Source organism: Atractosteus spatula, chromosome 7 (assembly GCF_055471065.1).
Source record: "Atractosteus spatula isolate fAtrSpa1 chromosome 7, fAtrSpa1.hap1, whole genome shotgun sequence".
Taxonomy (NCBI): domain Eukaryota; kingdom Metazoa; phylum Chordata; class Actinopteri; order Semionotiformes; family Lepisosteidae; genus Atractosteus; species Atractosteus spatula.
The window spans coordinates 52041306-52064304 of record NC_142712.1 but is presented as its reverse complement, the minus strand read 5'-3'; the positions used below and the strand labels follow the sequence as shown (position 1 = coordinate 52064304).

The following is a 22999-nucleotide window of genomic DNA, read 5'->3' as shown; positions in this document are numbered from 1 at the left end:
GAGAGATACAGGTGGAAGAAAGTTATAATGTATAATAATTCCTCACACTTACATTGCACTTTTCTGGACACTGCTCTTAAAGCACTTTACAGGTAATAGGGACTCCTCTCCACCAGCACCAATGTGTAGCCCCCCACCTGGATGATACGATGACAGCCAAAGTGCGCCAGTACACTCACTCCACACCAACTATCAGTGGGGAGGAGATCAGAGTGATGACACCGAGTGATGTCATTTTCTATGTCAATGCTATGTCATCTGTTACGTCATTTGTAATGTGAGGAAAACATGCAAGTAAGCATTTCATTGTACTCTGGTACAATAAACTTGAACTTGATAGATGGGGATTATTACGAGGTCAATATTGGTAAAGGCCAGGGGAAAATTTGGCCAGGACACCAGGTTAATACCCCTATCCTTTTTGGAAAAACGCCTTGGGATTTTTAATGACCACAGAGAGTCAGGACCTCAGTTGTGCATCTCATCCGTAGGACAGCACAATTTGTTATTACAGTATAGGGTCCCTGTCATTATACACACAGACCGCAAGGTGAGCACTCCCTACTGATCCCACTAACACCTCTTCCAGAAGCCACTTTAGCTTTCCCAGGTGGTCTCCCATCCAGGTGCTGACCAGGCTCACACTTGGTCGCACTTCAGGGGTTTGCCAGTAGTGAGTTGCAGTGTGCTATAGCTGCTGGCTAGCGTTAGAAGATGGTCCTCAAAAAGTTTTTTTAGAAGCCTGCTTTAAGATTAAAGGCATAGCTATGTTTGTTCAGTCCGGATGAAGCCACAGTTGAGGTCAATTAATTTTCTTTTTCCGCTTTAAAGCTGCTTTTCATTGTATGTTGTAAGATATTAAGCTAGACTGGAGTTATATCTTGCCTTATAGAGTAATGGTTCTGTTGCTGTTCCGTCTTGGGTTTCCCGATGAATTGGTTGTTTTTCCACATTAAATGAAGCACTGCTGTCTTTTTATTGAAGTGAAAACATAGATCGTTTGGCCCTAGGATCTCATTTCCCCTCTCCATCTTGATGATGTGCCCACTTCGCTCCTTAACTGAATCTCTTTCTGTTTCATCGTGTTAGGTTCAGTCTCTGTCTTCACGCCCCAAATCCTGTGAAGTGCCTGGAATCAAGTGAGTTGAACTCTTGACGTATTTTTCAACAGGAGGAAGGGTGCAAGTTACATGCTGCCTGACAAGAGCCTCAAGCAGAGCAAATGATTACCATAGCCTCTGTGTTTCTTATCACTTAGCAGCATAGTTGTGACTCAAGATTCAGAAAAAAGCTAAATATTTTTTTTCTTGTATGAAGTCTTTGAAGCAAGCTTAAGGGAGCTCTCTGTACTGAGAAAAATATATTACATTATTCTGAGTTAACATCATGTCATTTCACAATAGCTACTAGATTATTTCTAAACGTGTTGCATTATACGGAAATAATATTACATTGTTTTACAATGTAAAAGACATACTCAAGCAATTCTAAAAGAATGACTGACAAAAATGGCAATATTGGGCTTAACTGTATTAACTGCAGCTATGGAGATCAGCTTCAGAAGTTTAGTGTTTCGAGGTAAAGACTCATATCTCTTGCTATGAGAAGTTAACTGATAAGGTAAAAGTATACTGCTTTCATACTGTTCTTATATTCAGTTTGATTTGTAATGTGCAAAGAATGTAGCCAGGCCTTTTGATGTCATTACTTATACTGGTGGCATTGAGTACTTTAAAAGCATAATTATGTCACTTCAATATTTAATGGATTCAAAGACAAAACTACTGTCGAGAGCTAAGATGTCACTCCAGGATTGTATTGTAGGAGGATAATATCAGTGAATAACATGGAAAAAAGTAAGGAAAAAAATAACCTGAGAAAGAAGTATTATCTTGAAATAAAAACAATCAAATGTAATTGTGGTGCTATGTATCTGTGTGTTCTTAGGTTGATTACCTTAAATTATTTTGTTTTTGCAAATTCATAAGCAAAGTGACCTTCAGCTTATTCCTTTCACTCTTACTGTTACAAATTGTATACCCTGTACAATGCTTATTGTGATTTCTGTGGTTTTATTATTGCCTGCATACAGTATGTTTCCCATCAACATATCCTAGCAGTAATATCCAAAACATGCACATGGGATTTTCTACTGGTTAGATAAGATAAGATCACTTTATTAGCCATATACAATTTCTTTTATTAGGAATTTGTCTTTTCGCATACCCATGAGACACACAGACAGGGAGAGAAGCTTGGGGTCAGAGCGCAGAGTCAGCCATTTTTATGGCACCCCTGGAGTAGTGGGGGTTAAGGGCCTTGCTCAGGGGCCCAACGGAGTAGGATTCCTCTGCTGGCTGCGGGATTTGATCCAGCAACCTTCCAGCCACAGGCGCAGATCCTTAGCCACAGAGCCACCGCTCTGCCCCGGTTAGTCTGAATGTCTGACACTGCCCACTGGTTATTTTACCATCTTGTATGTTTAAACAAGTTTTAGTGTCCCGAGGAAGAATCGTGTAGTCAAATCTGCAAGGACATTTCTTTACAAATCTAAGGCCCCCTATCTTTTTTTCCCTCACAGTATATTCCCGTCCCCGGAACAGAATGCTGGTCTCTCCCATTTCCAGGGGACGTTAAACACAGGAGGATCACTGCCAGACCTCAGCAACCTGCACTTCCCCTCGCCCCTGCCCACGCCTCTGGACCCGGAGGATGGGGGGTACCCCAACCTGAGTGGGGGTAGCAGCACTGGCAACCTGCCTGCTGCCATGATGCATTTGGGCATTGGAAACTCACAAGGTACAGAGAGAGAAGGTTAAATGTGGTTAAATGAGCACAGGGCTTAGAGGCTTTTAGAATGATCATCTGTTTTATCACTTAATTTGAATGATTTCAATCTTAACATTTCATATTAAGTAACCTCTGTCTATCTAACATGACTTATTGGTCTCACAAACCAAATAGCATCAACAGTGTCGCAAATGTTGTCAGCTGGTTACAGCAAAATGATCATAAAGGCATAACCATCCCCTTTCCCTCTACAGCATTTTGCCTCTGGTTGTGTTGTGAGTTTAGTCATTATCAGGAATGATAAAGGCAGTTCAGACTTATTAAATAGCGTTTTTAAACATTTTTCACCCCTCCACAGACTTCATTGGGTCATCTGTAATAAACCAAAACAAGTTGTGCATGTGTCATGAAATCAGAATCGAAGGCTTCCTCTGTCCCAGCCCTTTTCCAGTTTCCTCCCTCTGCAGGGCAGCATGTCTGAGCCCTGTATAAGCTGAATGTGGTGGTGCTTGGCACTAGCCCAAAGGGAAAGTTTACACCTGACCCCTGACCCCAGTGTTGGTGACACGCCAACAGCTGTGCTCTCCAGTTAGAGGGGATGGGAGATGCACTTAAAGTGCAAATGATCTGTGTCACAGGGGTCAGGAGTGGGTTGTTTTCGGGGTAGAGGAATGCAGAAAAATTAGTGAAAAAAAATTGGCCAATGAAGGCTAATAATGGCCTGCTTACCCGAAAGAGTGCTTTCGTGTTATACCCAGTGTACTCGCACTCAAACAAAACCAATTCTTCACATAATTATAAAAATGTTCTTCTCGGTTGTTTGACCTAGGAGGGCTGTGCCTAAATGATCATGTCTTTTTAGTCACCCTTCCCTCCTTTTTTTTCTTTCTCTCTCCTGTACTGTGTTTGTCTGTTTCTGCCACAGGTCTCTCTTCGTCACTGAGCAATCCTTCCATCCAGGCCTCCCTCAACAACTCCCAGCTGCACTCGTCTCTCAGTAACCCCTCCATCCACTCGTCCCTGCGCCTCTCCTCGCTGTCCAGCCCCCCTTCGGGCAGCATAGGCAGCTCCCCAAGGAGGCGCCCCACGCCCGTTAGCCCCCTCACTCTGTCCCCCGGGACGGAGCAGCGCAGAGGTCTGGTCAAGCAGCTGTCGCCCACCATGTCGCCCTCCCTGTCCCCCATCACTCAGGTAGGCACTGTTACTTCTCTGTGTTGTTCAGGCAGCGCTTCTGGCTATCACACATTATCTTTTAATGGACTATAAGCACAAGAAGTAGTTGTAGCTACAGAATCCCTTCTGATGTAAACTCACAATGTATGAATAGCACTGCCTCTTTTGTTAGGTTGACCCCATGCAGTTTTTCTGACACCTGTGATCTTGTTTTGCTGTTGTTAGGGGGTTGCCTTGGATACCAGCAACCTGCCAATGGAGCCACCCCCTCCCTACCCTCTCTACCAACAATCCCAGCAGCCAATGCAACAGCAGTCCCATCAGCCACTGCAGAACAGTTCTCAGCATCATCCAGGGCAGCAGCAGCAGCAGCAGCAGCAGCAGCAGCAGCAGCAGCATCAACAACATCAACAACATCAACAACAACAACATCAACAACATCATCAACATCCGCATCAGCAGGGAGTCCACCACCAGCCACAACAGCACCAGCAGCACCAACAGCCAGTGTCCCCTCTGCACAACCTGCCTCTTGACCTCAATTCCTCCAGTGTGAGTGGCATGGACTTGTCACACATAGTCACGGGGCTATGGGGTATCCCATCAATCCTGTACTGATAATGGAATAAAAAGAAACAGAATTAATTTGGGCTTATAAGTGTAAACTGAGAAATTGTTATGTCTCTCTAGTACTTTCCAGACTCCGTTGTATGGTGTTAGCATATGCTGTATCATGCATGACACAAAATGTAAATAAGCCACAGACTGCATTTATCATTTAATCTTAAATAAAGATTTTACTGATCTCTTTCTCTCCCCTGTATTTTTTCACAGCATAACAATATGGGGGCATTCTTCAGCGATCCTTTCATGGACCCCCAGCTCTCCAATCGACAGTCCAAGTCCCTGTCTTACCAGGTAGTGCTTTGTGTTTGTCAGTTTGTTTCTCCACAGAAATGGTCATGCTCGACTACATTGTTCAGCTCCACAGCAAGCTGAAATGGAATCGGAGTCGTATTTTCTTTCTCCCGTCCAGCTTGACCAGTTCAGCATGCTGGAGAGTGCCATGAGCTCCATGCCGGGAGGCAGCTACTTTGACCCGGGCTCCAACCTGTCCTACTCCCAGGCAGCGATGATGGGGCTGGGAGGTAGCCATGGCAACCTGCAGGACTCGCTGCAGATGAGACAGAACATGCTTTTCTCCAACTGCGGAGGGGGCATCCCCAACATCATTCTGACTGGTACGGAGCCCCAGCGACATGTGTGCGCAGCCAGGGTCGCCCGCCTTCAGCTCGCTGATGGCTCAGCGGCTGGTAGGCAGAAAGAGCAACTTTGTCTCTAAAGCTTGTCAGTGCAAAATAAGGAGGAGCCCTCTGCAGGGGGAACGTAGCTGTAAAGTAGGAAGTGCTGATGGACTCATTAAGGAAGCTGTATTTCCACACTGTCCTGTAACCAGTGAGTTCATGTCTTTCAACATAGCAATAAATAAAAATTCTCAGCAGATCTCTTGCTTCAGTTGGTCGTTATATGTTGTAGCTGACCCTTCTGTGATGGATTAGTTTGGCCTGGCTGTGACCCTGTGTTAATTTATTTGAAAATCAAAGCATTTGAGAAGATAAATGACACTACACTGTCTATAGATCACCTCTACCAGGCTTGTGGAGGAGGTGCACTCCTGAATATGCTGTGAGGTTTCCTCTCACTGTCTCCGCAGACGAATCGAACCCGAGCCTGTCCAAGGACATCAGCAGTGCGCTATCGGCGGTCCCCGAGTGCTTCGACTCGGAGGGGGGGTTCCCTCTCGGTGAAGAGCTGCGCATCGAGCCGCTCAGCCTGGACGGCCTCAGTATGCTGAGTGACCCTGATATGGTCCTGCCTGACCCCTCTGTGGAGGACACCTTCCGCAGCGACAGACTGTAGGAGAGGAGGAGAGGGCGCTGTGCTCCCCCTGCACACTGCAGATTCACACTGCCTCATGCTCACACACCAAGGGCCCTTGGCTGTAGATGCCCCGTCATCCACTGAAGAGTAAGAAGGGGAGGTCCTTCTGTAATGGGCAAAAAGACAAACATATGGACATATACATGTTTACAGCTCAATCAGAAGAAGAATAGCTTTGTTAAAGTGAACACCCCTCCTGAACATGCACATTCAAGCACACCTACACAGATTGGAATAAGGAATGGGCATCGCCCCATTTTAAGCTGTCGCACAACAGAAAGCTGTTCGCTGGGAGCTGTACCAGTCGTACTCACCTTGCCCATCCGCCCATCAACACCTTGCCTGCTGACGATGCACTTGTCCATGGCTTACTCCTCTTGCAGCCCCTTTTATTTTTTAAAATTGGCAGAAATAAAAGTCATATGCGTGTAACCCTGAGTGTCTGGCACCACGTCAAAGTACAAGCGGGAGTCTGTGTGCAAAAGCTAGAGAGGGACATAAAGCCCATGGCACATCCCCTTGGCAAGGCATTGCATGGCTTTCTGTCCTGCCAGGCTCTTATTTAGCAAAATGGGTAGTGAGCAGAAAGAACTGAAAAGGATGGGATGGCCCAATAGATGCACATTGACATTGCAGATGAGGTTCCTCCGGTTTTAACTGTCCGCTCGCGTCGAGATAACACAAGCCATGTTCTGAAAACACCAGCAGCGATATCGTGAATCCCAAATCATGCCAACACCAGCAAAATTGACCAATTGCACAGCCCTCCCTGGCGTCCCAGAGCTGTGTAATAAGCCATAAAGGCAGTGGCAGTACTTCTAGGTCTCTACATGCTGTAGAAGCCAGACACTAGTCTCTAGCCAAATTGTTCCCCTTCGCGCCAGTCCCTGCAAAAAGAATTTTATCAAAAGAGGGAGTTATCTTTTTTTATACAGAATTTTTACTTGTAATATGTTCTTTCATATTTTTTTGTAACAGGTTGTTTGCTGCAGATATTTTTGCAGCCAGTTTAGAATGTATTTTTAAAGCTAAGACAAAAAAGGGCAGACTGTTTACAAGGAAAAAAGTTTTAAAAAAAGTTAAAAAAACAACACAAGCAATACTGTGTGTTGGAATTCACCAACGTTTGAAAAATCTCGGTTTCTTATTTTTTTTTAATTCTTGTGAAAGAAGTTCATATCTACAGTATGAAGTGAAGTACCGTCAGCGCAGACACCACTAGATCCTTCTCAAGAGTGCTCAACTGATTTTGGAGAGCTGTTCTCTGATTTTGGTTTACAGGGGTAAGTGGATCTGGAAATAGGCTGTAGCAATGAAAGAAGATGAAAGAGGACCTGTACTATTTGCTACTCTAGTAGATCTATGTTCTTCTCTCGAGATGTGTATACTAAATTAATGTAAATGCAGCTCGTGCGAGTCTCGAATCTCATTTTGTTCTAAGCTTCAAATCACTGTGAGTAACAAAGTGTAGACTGCCTGGTCATATAAAAATTTTGAGAGTTCCTCTTTGTTTTCCTTCCCCTACCGCAGTTATGTGAACAAGACTGGAGTGAAATGCACTAAGACCACTGCAGCATATTCTTACAGCTACTGCTGCAGAACACGGGTGAAGGGAGGTGATGAAATTCAGCTACTATATACTGTACAGCATTGATCCCATTGCCATCAGGCCTTCTCTGTAGGTCAAGAGGGTCTCCAGTCAGTGATAAGTCTAAAAAACTTTACATGCCTTCTGCTGGGTATTCCTAACTTCTGCCTTTGGTGCTTGATTTACAGAAATAAAACAGTATTTGTATACGTCATAGGAGAAATCCCCTCAGACTTCCATGTTTTTGCAGATAGTAGAAAGTTTCAGTTGTGTACGTTAATTTGTCAGCAAATCCAAATAAAAAGCACAGACAGCTAAATTAAGGCTACAGGCCCATGCAGTGTGAATGTGGCTCCCTTGAGTGACAATACAGTACTGAAAAGAATGTAACTGAGGGTTTAAAAGAGAAATGTTCCTGCTATGGATAGGTTATCATACAAATGTCCTTAACTTTTACACAACTACAGATAAGAAGGGACATTTAGCACTGTGCTTATCGCCCACTGCCTGTTTGCGGAAAGTTTTTTCTGAGACTTTTTTTCAAGGAGAATTTGATCACTAAATTAAAAGAAGAAAAAAAGTGAATTTGTTTATTATAAGTTTAAAGAGAAATGGTGCATTTGTTGGATGTAGGCTTGAGCAGCAGGACAAAAAAAATCAAGCTCAAAGAATAGAAGAACAGGTTAAAGATGTTTTTAAAAAATAATTCTGTAACAGCAGAGTATGGTTATATATATATATCTACTCTAGAATAATCAAATACTCAATATTCGGAAAGTGTGAAATTGGCTTACCTACATTTTATTTTTATGGAAATCCCAGAAATAAGGAAATATGGCCCCTAAAAATTTGAAATTTAGGGTAAAGCAGAAAAAACTACCTGGTGCCTTAAGCCCCAATAAATTGAGTAGCAACTCATAAGTAAGCAAACATCTTGCTTGTGTTTTTCTTTGTTTACACAGTGCTGAGTTCGTGATACTGCAAACCCAAACACACGCTGTGAGCTGTAAATACAGTAAGATTTGCTGAATGATTTGTGATTCTCTTGGTCAGAACGCCTCCTGGTGTCCAGTCACTGAAGTTCCTTTTATATGTCTGGAATTCATATTCTAAAGCTTCGTCAGAACACTTAAAACAACTGAACTTAGAACAAACTCGGAGCACAATATAACATTGGCTCTTCCAGGGGCTCTCTCCCTCGGCTTGACTTACTGTTTTGCGGTGCGGACTGGCAGTGTGGCCTATTGTACGGGTGCCACTGAAAGGCAGGGGAAGGAGGAAAAGGTGGAACAAACAGACCAGTTGTGAAATGACCATTTGAGCACTGCCTGTAAAAGCAAAAAGAGATTTGGGTTTACTTTGCAGTAAAGTTCCCTTAGGCCCTCCTTCCGAGTGTATCTGAACAAGCTTCTTTTTTGTACATATACAGCAGCATTTTCTATTACCTCCCTTTATCCATTTCTGCCGACGGGGGATGTTTTTGCAGTTGTGAGAAGAGGATGGAGATGGTGCTTTCCTGAGCATGAGGATATACACGCCTCTCCGCTGTTGAGCTCATTCTCCCCACTCTGTGACCGAAACACCCCTTTTACCCATGGTCAGCACAACGAAAGAAACCCGTACTTGGTGCAGGAAAGACTTTGAGGAGCTCTTAAAAACTTCCTATTTCAGGAAGCAAGGAAAAGACCAAAATTTAATGCAAAAATAATGTTTAATTCGCTGATGGCATTTTCTTACAAGAGATCAATTTAAATTTCATTGTTTTAAATTGAAAGGACTTTGCAGATGCCGCTGGCACCCTTTCCTGCTTGCACTTTTTAAAACGCTTGGTATAGTCGTGATGCAGGGGGCGTGGAGTGGTCTGTCCTCTCACGCCCCTCTGGGACAGAGCGACTCTTCTATTGCCTTACTCTGCTGACCTCTGACCCCCTCCTGCTCATACTGTGATGTTTTGCTCCATTGCTTAGCTGGGCTCCATCTTCTCCTTATCTTTTCAGCTCTTTTTTGTTATACCAGACTTTTATTATTAATATTAGAACTGTTAATGTTATTAATTTTATTGTAGAAGTAATTGAGAAACCTTTTTTTGCTTTGTTTTGTTTGGTGTCTTACAATGTTTTATTTTTATTTTTTTGAGTTATCTTTTAAAACAGTGTACAGTTCTATTATTTAAATACAAATGTTTCTTGTCCACTAGTGTTACTTTTTTGTAATATGTCATTTAAAATCTCTTTCGGATATTAAAAATTTTAATACACCCAGTATGACCTTGGTGTCTGTACGGTATGTTCCTGTATTTCTGCATTGTAATGTGGTTTCCTGTTATATATGTAAATTTTGATTTTTTAATGATACTATTTTAGAAAAGATTACAGAATAGTATCATTCTTGTCTAGAATTTAGAGTAGAATTAACTGATCAATTGCTTTTCTGAACTTAGTTGGAATAAATAATTTATCACTTTCTTAGCAATTTATCATTTTCAACCTTTAAAATTTATTTCCTGAATATGTTAGTTTCTGCAACCTAGTGTTTTCTGCTTGTAATCTGAAATTTTATTTGAGGAGGTTTTTCGTGGTTCATGGCTGAAATGACTATGACGCTATTTTGTGCAGTGCTTATCCATTCCAGTAGATGGCAGTGTTCTTTCACAGTAGGCTAAAAGATGAGGTAGAATAGTGTGTCTGAAAGTTGGCCATACCAAATTCTTTACTGGAGTATAAGTTTCATGCCTTTGTATAAGACCAGCAGTGGTAAGTATACAGTTATATTGAGAGGAAGCAGTTGAAACTGGAAAATAATCATATTGCTTTAGGAGTCTAGGGTGAGCAATAGATCATTGTTGGGATTCAGGTTTCACCAAAAAGTTATTCCCAACTTAGAAAAGACAAGCAGGGTTGGTTTTTTGACAGCAGTAAATTATGTCTTCCAGGTTTTGATCTCTTGTCCCTATGAGGAGCTTGGTATCCACAGCTCATTACTCCGTCCTGTCAGATGTGCCTGTTTTCTCCCTACACTCCAAATCAAACATCCAGGTTGCATTGGTAGAGTGAACCATTAGGAGTGCTGCTATAATAATTCTCTAAGTGACCATGAGTCTTGGTTGGTGAACTGGTTACTAATAGCTAAGAAGCTGGAGAACATATCGGCAATTTAGTAGGTGTAGCATGACTTTCCACAGAATGAGGAGGGTTTTCAGTTCCAATATCAAAACATTTAAAACTATTTGTGGCCATTGACAAGCCATCCTTTCAGATTTTTTTTAGTGTGACTGCATTACTTGGAAGAGGTATTCAATATTCAGAGCTGAAAACAGGGGTCTGTGTTCTTTATACATGCCTCATGCCTTTATAGACTATAAGTCCAGCAGTTAAAGGTAAATAGACTTTTCAGTGCTTTCAAAGTTGAGGAATGTCAGAAGCACCTTGTTTTTACTCACGGATGTTGAAAGATGGGATGTGGTAACACCCGTCACTCTATAATTTCAGCACGGCTGGTCTTCTCACGAATAGCAATCGTTAGGAGTCAGACTGTCTTTGCTACTTTTACAATTTTTAAGTCTGCAGCTATTACTTTCATTAAGTTTTATTTGAAGGAGGAATACAGTCCTAAGGCCTGTGATTTAATTTGTCGTCATCTGACAGTCCACCCAAGACTAAGTTCAATAGCCCTCAACTTTCTTGTCACCTCGTGTCAGTGTCAGTTTTTCACTGAAATTCAACATTTTCTTTCTAGCATAACAAACTAATATTTGGTACCAATTTCTATTGAGCAACAACTAAACATGAAGAAATCATCTTTTAATTTTCGCTGTGAATATTGTAGGGCCATATGTTTCTCAGGGCACGTGACTATCAGGTGCCATGTACAGAGATGGAATGCAGTGCTGTGATCATGTTCCTGCGATAAAAACTGAAGCTCCTCATCTCTTCCTGTGGGGCTAGCAGAGCGATCTGCTGCCCGAGGGCAGAAAATTAGGCAGACAGTCAATATGCTTCTTTGGGTAGCCCAAGATCCTGGCCTTTATGACCATTAGAATTTTAGTCTTTGACAGTTCAGCGCTTGCATAAATCTCAAATTAAAGTCTCCAGTCAAGCTTCTCCGGTAATCCCTGCACATGGCAGCATTTTTTTTATGGGTTTTATGAGTTCGGGATAATTACATTTCAGGACTCACTGCTTTTCGTTCAGGATAGCTGCACTTGCAAAGAGGGAAGATGGGGGAGGGCTGGTGTGGCTTGGGAGCTCAACAAAGAATCATAGATGTGTTTGCCTACAAATTATGAAGGCAGCAACATCTACTGTAACATGAGAAAGTTACATTTTACAGACTTAAAGAATAGGGAGAAGCACAAACACGTCAGGCAGCCTTAAGGTGAGGAAATGTGAACAATGCATTTTGATTGCAGCAGGAAAGCTGGACAGGAGCTTTATTTGTAGAGGTACCAATAGTGTACAACTCTAGTTTTGTGATGATGGTGGTTTTAACTCGCCTAGATTGGTGTTTACTTAAGTTGATCAGGAAAGTTGAGTTCAGCTCAATGACGTACCCACAAAGGGACTAATTGACTCCTGTCATGCTCTATAGAAGTGAGACAGACTCTACCTGCCTGCTCTATGGCTGTCTGAGATGATTCCCAATGCACTCTCTCTGAAGCTTTTGCTCTTGATCAATGTGCAGACCTTCACCTCCATATTCTTATTTGTCCTGCTTCCTTTCTCCCATCGTCCTCTTGGAAATTTTCCGAAGAGACGTGTTTTTTTATGGAACTTTTAAAATAGGAAAGATGTATTTTTCCTCATGGACATATATTTTTTCTGCGACTTGTCTTCTCCTGCCCAGTCTGGCTCACGGCCTGCTGAAACCCCAGTCACCGGCAAGCATGCATCTCCACCTGTTTCCAACACTGTTCACACTTGACATAGCAGCACCAGTGGAACTCGCAGCTACGCCTGTCCTCCACCTCCACGTCCTCTGTGTGGAAGCCCCAGCCACAGCACATCAGCTCGCACCCGGCGATGGCCCTGGAGGTCTTGTTGCAGCGCCACTGGACGGTTCCCGGCACCCTGTTCTTCAGGTCTCAGAGCTGGACTCCAGGTAGGCCAGGCCCTCGCCAACGTGGGGCTTGAGCTGCGAGATCTTGGGCACCAGCTCCTAGGCTTGGTGGTACTGATCTTGGGCTGTTCCACCTCGGTGTCCCCATCAAACTTCTCCTTCAGCACATTCCCCACCTTGCGGAAGGGGGGCATGGCCTTCCAGCAGGTCTTCATCTCACATGGCCCCGCCACGCCGTGACACCCACGTTATTGAGGATGGCCTTTCTCCCAGCAATCTCCCATTTCTGTGGAGATTCACCGATGCCTGGCTAGATGGTGATCCTTTACTTCTTTCCTGGACCTCAACAATTAGGAAAAAGCCACTCCATAGACAATATTGGCAGAGCAGCCTGACCTCTGAAAACCCTTCGGGCTGAAGGCATGGACAGTGAAGTCACAGCTGAGCTTCTCCAGCTCCTCTCTGCTCACAGAGACACGTTTGGGGGGGAAAAAAAAGAAAAACTTAATAGTCATTGGAGCGAACCCAGGTCATGTCACCAGCCGACTGTGGCTGCAAATGAAGATGAGAAATCGGCAGAGTGCCACTGGGAAGGTGGGTGATTTCTTCGTTTGGAGCAAAATCAGTGACTCCTGCAACTTTCCTGATGCCAGTAGGCTTGTGATGAAGTCAGTGAAAGATGTGCCACTCTTTCAATCGAGGCTGAATCCTTTTCCCGGTGACGTACCTGCAGTGTGGTTCTGACAGGTGCATGTTAACGTGTCCTCACTCTCCCAGTGGAGCACAGGAATTCCTGCTGGAAAGCCAAGTCTTTACAACTGGAGATTTCAAATTGGGTGGGAGTGAAATAAAAAGATAATTGCAGATTATTTAACCCTTCTTGCCTTCCCCTGCTTGCTCTCTCTCGCTCCTTATTCTCGGAAAACAAACCTGTCCGTTCCAGTCACTGCTCACAGCTTCTGTGCGCTTGTTAACTCACATCAAACCCCTGGCCGGCATTCAGCAGGGGTTCAGTGGCAGGCTAATTTAATTAGTGCTCAGAAGAGTCCCACTTAACCATCATCTCCCTCTCATTCCTCTGCCGTCTTTCTGTCTTTATCGCCATCTGTCTCCTGTCTGTCTGTGAGTCTCTCCCTCTCCTACTGCCTCCTATCTGGCTGTTTACATTCCTCAAACATACAACAGTCATGGGCTCCATACAATCTACTGACCATTTACTTTGCTTTTGCAAACCCTTATCTCTTTAACTTACAAAATTCCCATGAGGTTCCCAGGCTTTCTGTCTTCCCCCGCACTTCCCAATTTCTTGCTGTTGCAAGAATGGTGGGCACAGTTTTCTTACTTGAAGCCAGCAGAAAGGTATACCTAAATATGACATCAGAAGCCAAGGTCTCAAGAGTCCTGTGGCAGACAATCCTTACTTGTTTATTCCTGGAACATGCAGCACAAGTACCATTTCCTTCATCTGAAGCTCGTGTGAAGGTGATTTTTAATTGAACACCGAGATCTGCACATGTATTGAGATGAATCCACACAAATTGATGATTTAAAAGTTCCTGCATCATGGAGCCCTTAGAGAACAGCATGGCAAAGCACAAAGACTTGTTTTTTTTGTCTTTTTTTTGCAGCTAACATGAGCCTTGACAGCTGAGGAATTCCAGCTATGCCCAGCTGATTAACACCTTGGCGTTGTGCTCTTCTGTGTTGACTAGTGCGTGTTTTGAACACACTGTTCCATATCTCTCCCTCCCAGCCCCTGGTGCTGTGAAGACCGGGACTGCCGCGGTGTGGTTGTCACAGAAAGCTAGAGGTGCTGGGGTGTGAGCAGATTGATTGCCCAGCCTGCACTGTTTGTTAGTCTGCAGACTGGCTTTGTGTATATGTGAGCAGGAATGCCGGAGGAGTTCTCTGCCCCACACAGCCAGCAGAACGGGCCGGAATGAGATCAAAACGAGTGAGATTGACCTCCAAGAAGACCTGTGGGTTCTTTTGATGCAGGGAAATTAATCAAAGAGGTCTAACTCTGTTCCTATCATACTATAAACACGGGACCATCCTCCTGTCATTTATGTAAGACCACTATTATCTACTTTGTATTTCAGAAGGAGTGAAACAACCCATACACAATCTGCTTCCTTCTCTGCAAAACTGAAGAACAGTTTCTGTCAAAAATGATATTGATACTGACCCAGAAAGTAAATTACAGCAAAAAACAGGTGTGAAACCTGTTTATGGCAACAGTTGGTGGAGAAATACAGCACAGAATAAGCCAGTGTGTATTTAATGGAGCTGCCATAGACAGTGAACTGCTGTCGGAGAGCAGAGGGGCCAGTGACAGATGAATCTGCATGCAGGAGGAGGAGGAAAGGGGGGGCTCTCCTCAGTTTTAGGAGTGCAGCCTTAGTGGTGCAGGGAATGTGTGTAGCTGCTCTGTCAGAACAGACCTCATCCTTCCCAGTCACGCTGTGCCAATCCCCTTTAATCCTCTTTTATCTCTGCCTCTCGTCTCCTGAATTAGCCCCCCTATAACACAACTGCCCTGGCAAACCTTCCTGGAAAAATCCAAAGTATGACATCAAATAAACAAACAAAAAAGATTTTCCACCCCGTATCTCTGTTTGTCTCCCACTGGCGCGCAAAGGGACTTGAGTTACAGGCAATTAATCGGCCCTTACTCCCTTCCTGAACTGCCGGAACAGAAATAGTACAGCGACTGCACTGGGATCCACTTCAGTAAAACGAGCCAAACTGCCTGCTATTTTCAGCTCTGTAGATCTGTCAGCGTCCCACTGTTGTAGAGGAACAACTACCAGTTGAAACCATAAGGAAAGTGTTTTGCTATATTCTAAGGACTATATCATATAGACCATGTGGGGCATTTTTCACAGACATTTGTTTTTAAAGTTTTATTTATTTTTAACCATTTTTTTTTTGTCCTCCTAACATCATTCCTCCTTCTAGGCCAAACTTTCATATTTGTTTTTTTTGGCGTCTCTTTCCACAGGGCAAACTGACTGCAGTTTTGATGTTCCCTCCTGTCAATAAGAACTTCAATTGTACTGTACAACACTGCGATGGTGAAAACAGGTTAGTTCATCATTTCAAACAAGACTTCGTTCTGTACTCTGCACAATCCATTTACTGGTCTCAGGTCTGTTTGGGAAGAAGACAAATGTACAGCAAAGCGAAAACCGCAGAGCTACTCTGGTTCCAAGTGTGTCCAGTGAAGGAGAGTTAAACTCTGGGGCTGGTGCAGTGTGGTGCCTCACTGTCTCAAGGCAGTGCATTTTGCTGTTTGCTTTCAGTGTCCAGATTGCTGTTGGTTTCCTGCTTCGCTATCTTCATACTAGTCATTGAAGGCAGGCAGGCAGGATTGCACAAGTGCTGCTTTGAGCCACTCATCCTGCCAGATGTTTTGCAGCTGGAAGAGAGAGATGTTGCCGTTCCACCACAGGAGAGTTAAGTGCATTCTCAGGTTAATGAGGAAAAGACATGATGGTTCGGCAGTGGAGCCTTCTTCAGGTGTGTGTGTGTGAAGAACATTTTAATTACTTATAATAATAATCTAGTAATAGTAATCTGTAATTATAATTAATTCTTCATCTGACACGCCTGAAGAAGGCTCCACAGCCAACACGTTGTGTCTCTTTTCTTTTCCTTTCAGCATGGAATAAATCTGTATCTGTTCCTTTACAGCCTATGCATGCTGACGCAGCTATTTACTTGAATTTTCTCAGGTTAATTCCTAGTATTCTAATTAGTACAAAGTAACAGTGTGCACCAGCACTAATATAGCATACACCATAACCAATAAAAGATTTAAAGTAGATTTAAACAAGACCTGAAAAGACAAAATTTCCAGGACACAAGACCCAGAAGTAGGCCAGCCGTTTTTCTCCCAAAGTTAGAATCTTTTTGCATCCTTTCCCTTTTTTTATCTTCACACAAAAAAACAAGCACACAGTACACCCATTCAGTAATGCTTTAGTTACACTTCTAGCACATCTAGACACGACAATGACGCTTTAGACTGGGTGGCAGAATTGTGGAACACAGCCCTCAGGATCCTGAAATATGGTCCGTTGTGAAGTGTGATGCTCAATTGAAATCTCCCGGTGTCACACATACTCTCTGAGGTTTTATCTCATTCTCAGACTGCTCAGACTGCTCCGACTTTCCCAGGAGCTTGTGTAGTGACAGCTTGGCAAGAGCAGGATACTATTTAATTTGCAAAATAATCTCTGTTTCCCCCCTGCAGCAGGCTCACCTTTTCCAGCTGCACCTTAGTCATCAAGGGGAGGGAGCCCTGGCCTGCCTGCACACTTGTGGTGGGATAGAGGAGCACTCTGACATTTTAAATTGCCAGGAACTGGTATGGAGTAATTGTGTTAAAAAAGGCTAAATGGAAAAGCAACAAGAACAGCACATCTACACAAAGAAAAGCATTCCATGAAATGTAGTCACAGCACTATGTTTAAAAACAGATGTATTTTTAGCCAGAACCAGTAATCTGAGAATTAAATCAAGGGACATTTGAAACGGAGCACACAGCACATTTAGAGAAGACCCTGTCCTCTGTGGATAAACTGACAGTGACTTATCGAACGCTCAAGAGAAAACGTAGTGTTCCTTTTCCTGTAAGAGTGTTCACCGTGTGCTGTCCCATGCATTTATCTCATGCTAGTGCAGAATCCATTTTGAATACTTATCCCCCAAATACCCTGTTCTGCACAAGCTAATTTTAGAATAGTAACTGGCAGGAAAGCGACTGATATTGAAAAACAAATGGAAATTATTATGATGTTTCCTGGGAGCTTTTGTTTTGACAGTTTGTAATATGCATAATATTATGATTTTAACATTTGTTTCCTATTCACGGCAGTTTCAGGGTCAGGCATCTTAAATTGATTTGGGGGCCAAAATGCCTGCCAACAAACTTTTCTTCCCAAGTGGCTTCAAAAAATGGATCTTCTTCTATTTTTATTATCTTACTAGACTTAATTAATAAGCTTATAACATAATTTTTAATTAATAAGCTTATTTTAAACATAGAATTCATACTTCTCAGTTCAATTGCCCTTATATTGACTTGCAAGGTTGAGATGTCAGCTGTAACTCATCCCTTTCAGACACACACACTCTCACACAGGCACTGACATGCTTACAGGAAATCACACACAGAGACACGCCTTTCCCTGAGAAATACACCCTGACACAACACAACACACACACAGGCTCCTCCCGGCCTAAGGTAATAAAAACAGATGATACAGTTGAGTTTCACCCAGAAAGTGCTGAAGACGCACAATTTCAATTCTGAATGTCACAGGCCTGTGAAGTAACTGGAATATTCCCGCCTTGATAAAGATCACTTCTCTGCATGTATGCTGTGAAGTTTGTCACGTAGGTTGGTTGGATTCACTCTGTCCTAGAAACCAAGGGCTGTATCCCCTGGGGTCAGACTTAGCCTTTTAAATTCAGGCGCACAAGCCACAGCCTTACTGGAATTTCACAAAACAGAACTCTGTTCACAGATAAGGCTCACTAGCATCCATGCAAAAGGCAGAGACACAGAGTTTCTTCTCTGCATTCAGGTCAGATGTATTCGTTATTCCACTGCAGTCATACCGTTTTCCCTTTGTACTGAGACTCTTAACGGTTTCTCATAAATATCCTCCTACATGACGGATACATTGTGTCGGCCATTTTTTATCCTCCTGGCGCGGAGCCCCAGCTTTTGTGTTTAAAGTGCTGCTGATAAGGTTACAGCACTCTGGGCTGTCAGCCCTTGTCTCTCGCAGGCAATAAAGCTGTCCTGGGTTGTCGTCTGAAGTGCCCCACTGTGTTGGGTGTTGGCCATACTTTGCAGCACAGGCCAGAGCCACACAGCCCATTGCCTTGCTGAATCACCACCAGCTGAATCATACAAGCCAGTTTACTAATCTCTCTCACAGCAAACACGCTCACACACGGTAGAAGATGTTGTATTAGTAGGGACTTCCCTTTGCCATGCTGTTTTGTTTTAACTGTTCTTTTTCTGTCTCCTCTGAAAAGAAACTATACATCAAGTGAGTAACAGAGGAGGAGCCAAATTATTTTAACCATATATTGCTTGGGAAAAAACACAAGAAAATCAAATGACAGATGTCTCCACGTCGTTGGGTTTTCTGTAGTTAATTCCCTGGCGACATTTTATATACTTTTTTAAATCTCATACATTCATCTACATTCATCACATCACTTTCAATAACCGCTTATCTAACTCAGGGTCATGATGGTCCGGCGCTCATCCCTGGAAGCTCTGGGTGCAAGGCAGGATACATCCTGGACAGGACGCTAGTCTATCACAGGCACACACAGACACAAACAAGCACACACTCTCACCAAGGCCAATTTTACAGAAATTAACCTACCAGCATGTCTTTGGTCTGTGGGAGGAGCCCAGAGCACCTGGAGGAAATACACGCCAACACAAAGCATGCAAACTCCACCCATATAGCCCCCCCAGGAATTGAACCCAGGGCTCCCGCACAGTGAGGCACTAATGCTAACCACAGTGCTTCCCACATCTACACTCATTGAACACAAAATTCACTCACTAAAGGCAGAATGTCTTTGAGCTTTTTTTTCTCTGATTACAGATAGTAGCATGGAGGGTTCAACCACAGGCAGACTGCCTTTGTTGCAGCACCTATGTCTGTTTTGCTGCTTTAAATTCAAAGGAGAAGAGAATTCTAGCCTAATCTACCAATTTGTATTAATGACTATGGATATGGACTCGCAAGTTAAAAAAAAGAGAAATAGCAATGGTGGCGGTGGGAAAGGTTCCTGCGAGGAGAGGGAATGGAGCCCAGGGCTGAATGGGAAGAAAGGGGAAACTCTCCACTGGGACCCGTGCCCACACAGACAGCAGGGCCTGACCCCGCTGACACATTCTCACGCTAACGGGGTGTTGAGGGCCGGCGTGTGGAGGCCGGGGCAGGTCACCGGGTGAGGCTGTGTGACTGGAGCGGACGAGCAGGCTCTCGACACAGAGAGCAACAACCTTCTCTCAGGGACAGCCAGGAGGTGAAAGTTGAAATTCCACCGTGTCCAAAGCATTCCTGCATGAGGCAGCATAGCAGCCTGCATCTTAGGAGGTCTTGGACATATCTCGGAAAGCCATAGGTGAGCAGCCTTGGTGCTATGTAGTAATTTAGGCTTAGCTTTATTATTGGGACTTCACAGGGACTGAACTAACACCAACAAGATTATTAGTAATAGCAGTAGGCATTATGATTTTATAATAATAGAAAGTTCTGTCATCCTATAAATCACAAAAGATCATCCTCCTGTATTGTTTGCATGGGTGTGAGAAGAAAGTAGCAAAGCACACACACTACACATGTCTATGACACTACAAAAGATGCCTGTTCTCTTTTTTTTTGGGGGGGGTAGGGTACAGATCCCAAATCCTGACAATTTTAGCAATGTTATTTTTCTACACTTTCCCATCATCAGCAAAGGAATTCCAGCTTTGTTTTTGTGGTAGTACAGTACACCCAGGACCATGCTGTCTCCTGCTCTGTATTGATTTTGCCAACAAATCTCCAGTCTATACTGCGATGAGGTCTCTGTCCCTTACAGGCTCGGGACTGCTTTCGATGTACACACATCCCTTACACACTGCTGATTTCAGAGATTTGAGAAGAAGATCATGGATGCTGCAAAGTCATGTGGGGTCACCTGGACTGGGTCAGGCTGATTAGGTAGTAATAGCTTATAGCTGACACAGTTTGGGCTGTAGACAGACGTTGTGTCATATTCCAGACCTAATAAAATTGAGGTATTCAGGGACAAAAAAATCTGTATTGCAGAACAATAGCTGGGAGCAGGAGACACTGAAATTATAGGGAAGATGAAATGTGAATTTGACCATTTTGTATTTGTTGACTTTCTCTCTTAATTAGCTGATTAAGCAACATACATTATTTCAGGCCTTTGTGAAAGAAAACAAGATGCTTATATTTTAAAATTTAAAACAAGAAGTGCTGCTTTTGTGTTCTATTTTATGTACCTTCTTCCGTGTTAAATATCAGTCCTACCTTGTTTGAGAATAGTTGTTTGTCATCGTGTTTTATGCATACTTTGCAGTTCACTACATTAAATCTGTTTCTGTTTTAAGCATTCAGCACTGCTCCCAAGACTGAAAACACATAATAAAGTGCCCAGAGTCAAATCAAGATCCATGTGCAAACAATTTCCTACAAGCAGAGCTAAACCAATTAGAGGTCTTCCTTCTGTTTTCAGGTGCTCGAGATGTAATTTATAGCAAGGTCATGTTGTGAAAATACATCACTTAAGTGCTGCGGTAGGTCCCTGCTAACTCCAGCTTTCAGGAAAACAGAACCCAGACAGTGCAAGGTCCAAACTTCATCAACTTCCATGCGGGATCTGTTCTGACATGGGACTGAAAGTATAGTAGTACTGTACTCAGAATGAGCTAATACTACATTGCAAAGTCTATATCGTCAAAACTGCTGTTTTGACATAAACCTGTTACCCATACTACCTTTATGAACCGCTTATCATTGCGTTTGATTGTTTAATTTCATGGCCTGAGGTTAGTCATTTCACCCCACCCAGATTTGTTCACTGCTGCCACCTTCTTAAACAGTTTCTTCTTTGATTGCAAGAAAATCTCTGTTTTTACAGCCGCAGCAGGTGATCCCAATCTGATATTTACCTGTGTTCTAAAAACAAACAAATTGGTTAACTGTGGTTAACTACTCATAGTCTTATGAGTTCTCTAGAGATCCTGGATAAACTACAAGGTATGGCAATCCATGGACAAGGAGAAATGTTGGAGACCACTGAGTCAATGATCCATCCATTCTTTTTCTAACTTCTTCCAATTCAGGATCACGGGGGAGCCGGAGTCTATCCAGGCAAGCAATGGGCACAAGACGGGGTACATCCTGGATGAGACGCCAGTCCATCCCAGGACAGACAGACATACACATACTGTACACTCACGCCAAGGCCGGTTTTCCCAGAAGCCAATAACCTCGTGGTATATTTTTGGACTTTGGGTCTATGGGAGGAATCTGGAACCCCTAGAGGAAACCCATGCAAACATGGTGACAACATCTCCATGCAGATAGCACCCCAGGCCCAGACCTGAACCCTAGTGCCCCGCACTGAGAGGCAGCAATGCTAAACACTACGCCACCTAACACTCAAAGTCAATTATAAAAGCCTATATATGTACTATATATTATTTTCTTTCTGGGGTCATATGTAAAGGAAATGCCATTACACAGTCTAATTTTACTATATCATTTCTATATCAGTTCTAGTCCCCAGACTTGACTAGGCTACGTTTACATTACAGTTTTTTGCTCAAGGAAGTGCCACCTGTTATTAATCCTGAATCTGTCCTCCCTCCAATTCCTTCAGTATACTGCTGCAAATGCTCAGTAAGAGATAATGGCTTGTTTGTGTGTCAATATTTACTCTTACAGCAGGGGAATTCTGGTTAAACCCTGAAATGCACAGGTGAATCAAAAGAGAGAGGAGGTCTGAGGCCAAAGTTCCACAAGGTGTGCTCTAATCCGGTGTCTGCTTCCCTGCGATAGCAAGAACAGAGAGCAGCTCTGCTCCCTCTACAACTGTAACCGCACCTTAATCATTACAAATTACACATGAGTGATATAAATACAAGTTTACAGTGCTGGAGGACATTAAACTGTTTTTAGCACAGAAATATACTGCATGACCAATGCCTGGATTGAGCTCTCATCAAAGATGAGAAAATGGAAAACGAGAATCATAAACCATTACCATTCAAATAAGACACATCTCAGGACAAACATTTTCACTTACACACCCGAAGAAGGCTCCACAGCCGAAACATTGTTTCCTTTTTTCTCTTTTCAGTATGAAATAAACCTTTACTTGTTCCTTTGCAGCCTACACATGCTGATGCAGCTCCCTACTTGAACTGCTTTTGATGTTGTTTTTCAGGTGGTCTAAAGGGGCATTTGCTTCATTTAATTGCAGCTTTAGTTCTCTTCAAACGTCTCTGTATTACTTAGTGTTATTATCAAGATATGTTTTTATTCTCACAGTTTAGTCTAGCAGTGATCTGTGTTTCTTATTTACAGGCTTGGTCACCTTTATGTCCACGAGACATGTGAGATCTTTCAAGCACAGGCTGATTCGATCTCCGAGAACTACCTACTGTTTTATCACCCTTCACGTTGAATGTTCAATTATCTGAAACACGCAATCCAACTCCCCACTCAATTTGCTCTGGGCATTAAACTCCGCGTTATCGGGTTGGGGGTGTGTTTCGAAGTGCGTCACCTATGATTGGTTGAAATCTGAGAAGAGGACTTATTTGATTGGTAAATCGAAGTATTGGAGGCGGGGCTCAGGTGTACACTTTTCTCTTGGAAAAAGGCCATGAAC

At 43.2% G+C, this 22999-nt stretch overlaps 1 protein-coding gene and 1 pseudogene across 4 annotated transcripts in view; one reads left to right on the top strand and one right to left on the bottom strand.

Moving 5' to 3' along the window:
• crtc3 (CREB regulated transcription coactivator 3) overlaps positions 1 to 9753 on the top strand; it is a 36838-nt gene extending 27085 nt beyond the window's left edge. For all 4 annotated transcript variants that reach the window (XM_088921861.1, XM_088921860.1, XM_088921859.1 and 1 more), the window contains 7 exons: positions 1090 to 1139; positions 2582 to 2799; positions 3716 to 3981; positions 4189 to 4515; positions 4798 to 4881; positions 5000 to 5204; positions 5678 to 9753. In XM_088921861.1, the coding sequence (XP_088777987.1) occupies positions 1090 to 1139; positions 2582 to 2799; positions 3716 to 3981; positions 4189 to 4515; positions 4798 to 4881; positions 5000 to 5204; positions 5678 to 5883 (1356 nt within the window). In that variant the 3' untranslated portion in view covers positions 5884 to 9753. The remainder of the gene's footprint in view (positions 1 to 1089; positions 1140 to 2581; positions 2800 to 3715; positions 3982 to 4188; positions 4516 to 4797; positions 4882 to 4999; positions 5205 to 5677) is intronic.
• A 2609-nt stretch (positions 9754 to 12362) lies between these two features.
• LOC148831397 (protein Wnt-4-like) lies at positions 12363 to 13300 on the bottom strand (annotated as a pseudogene).
• Positions 13301 to 22999: the final 9699 nt, after the last annotated feature.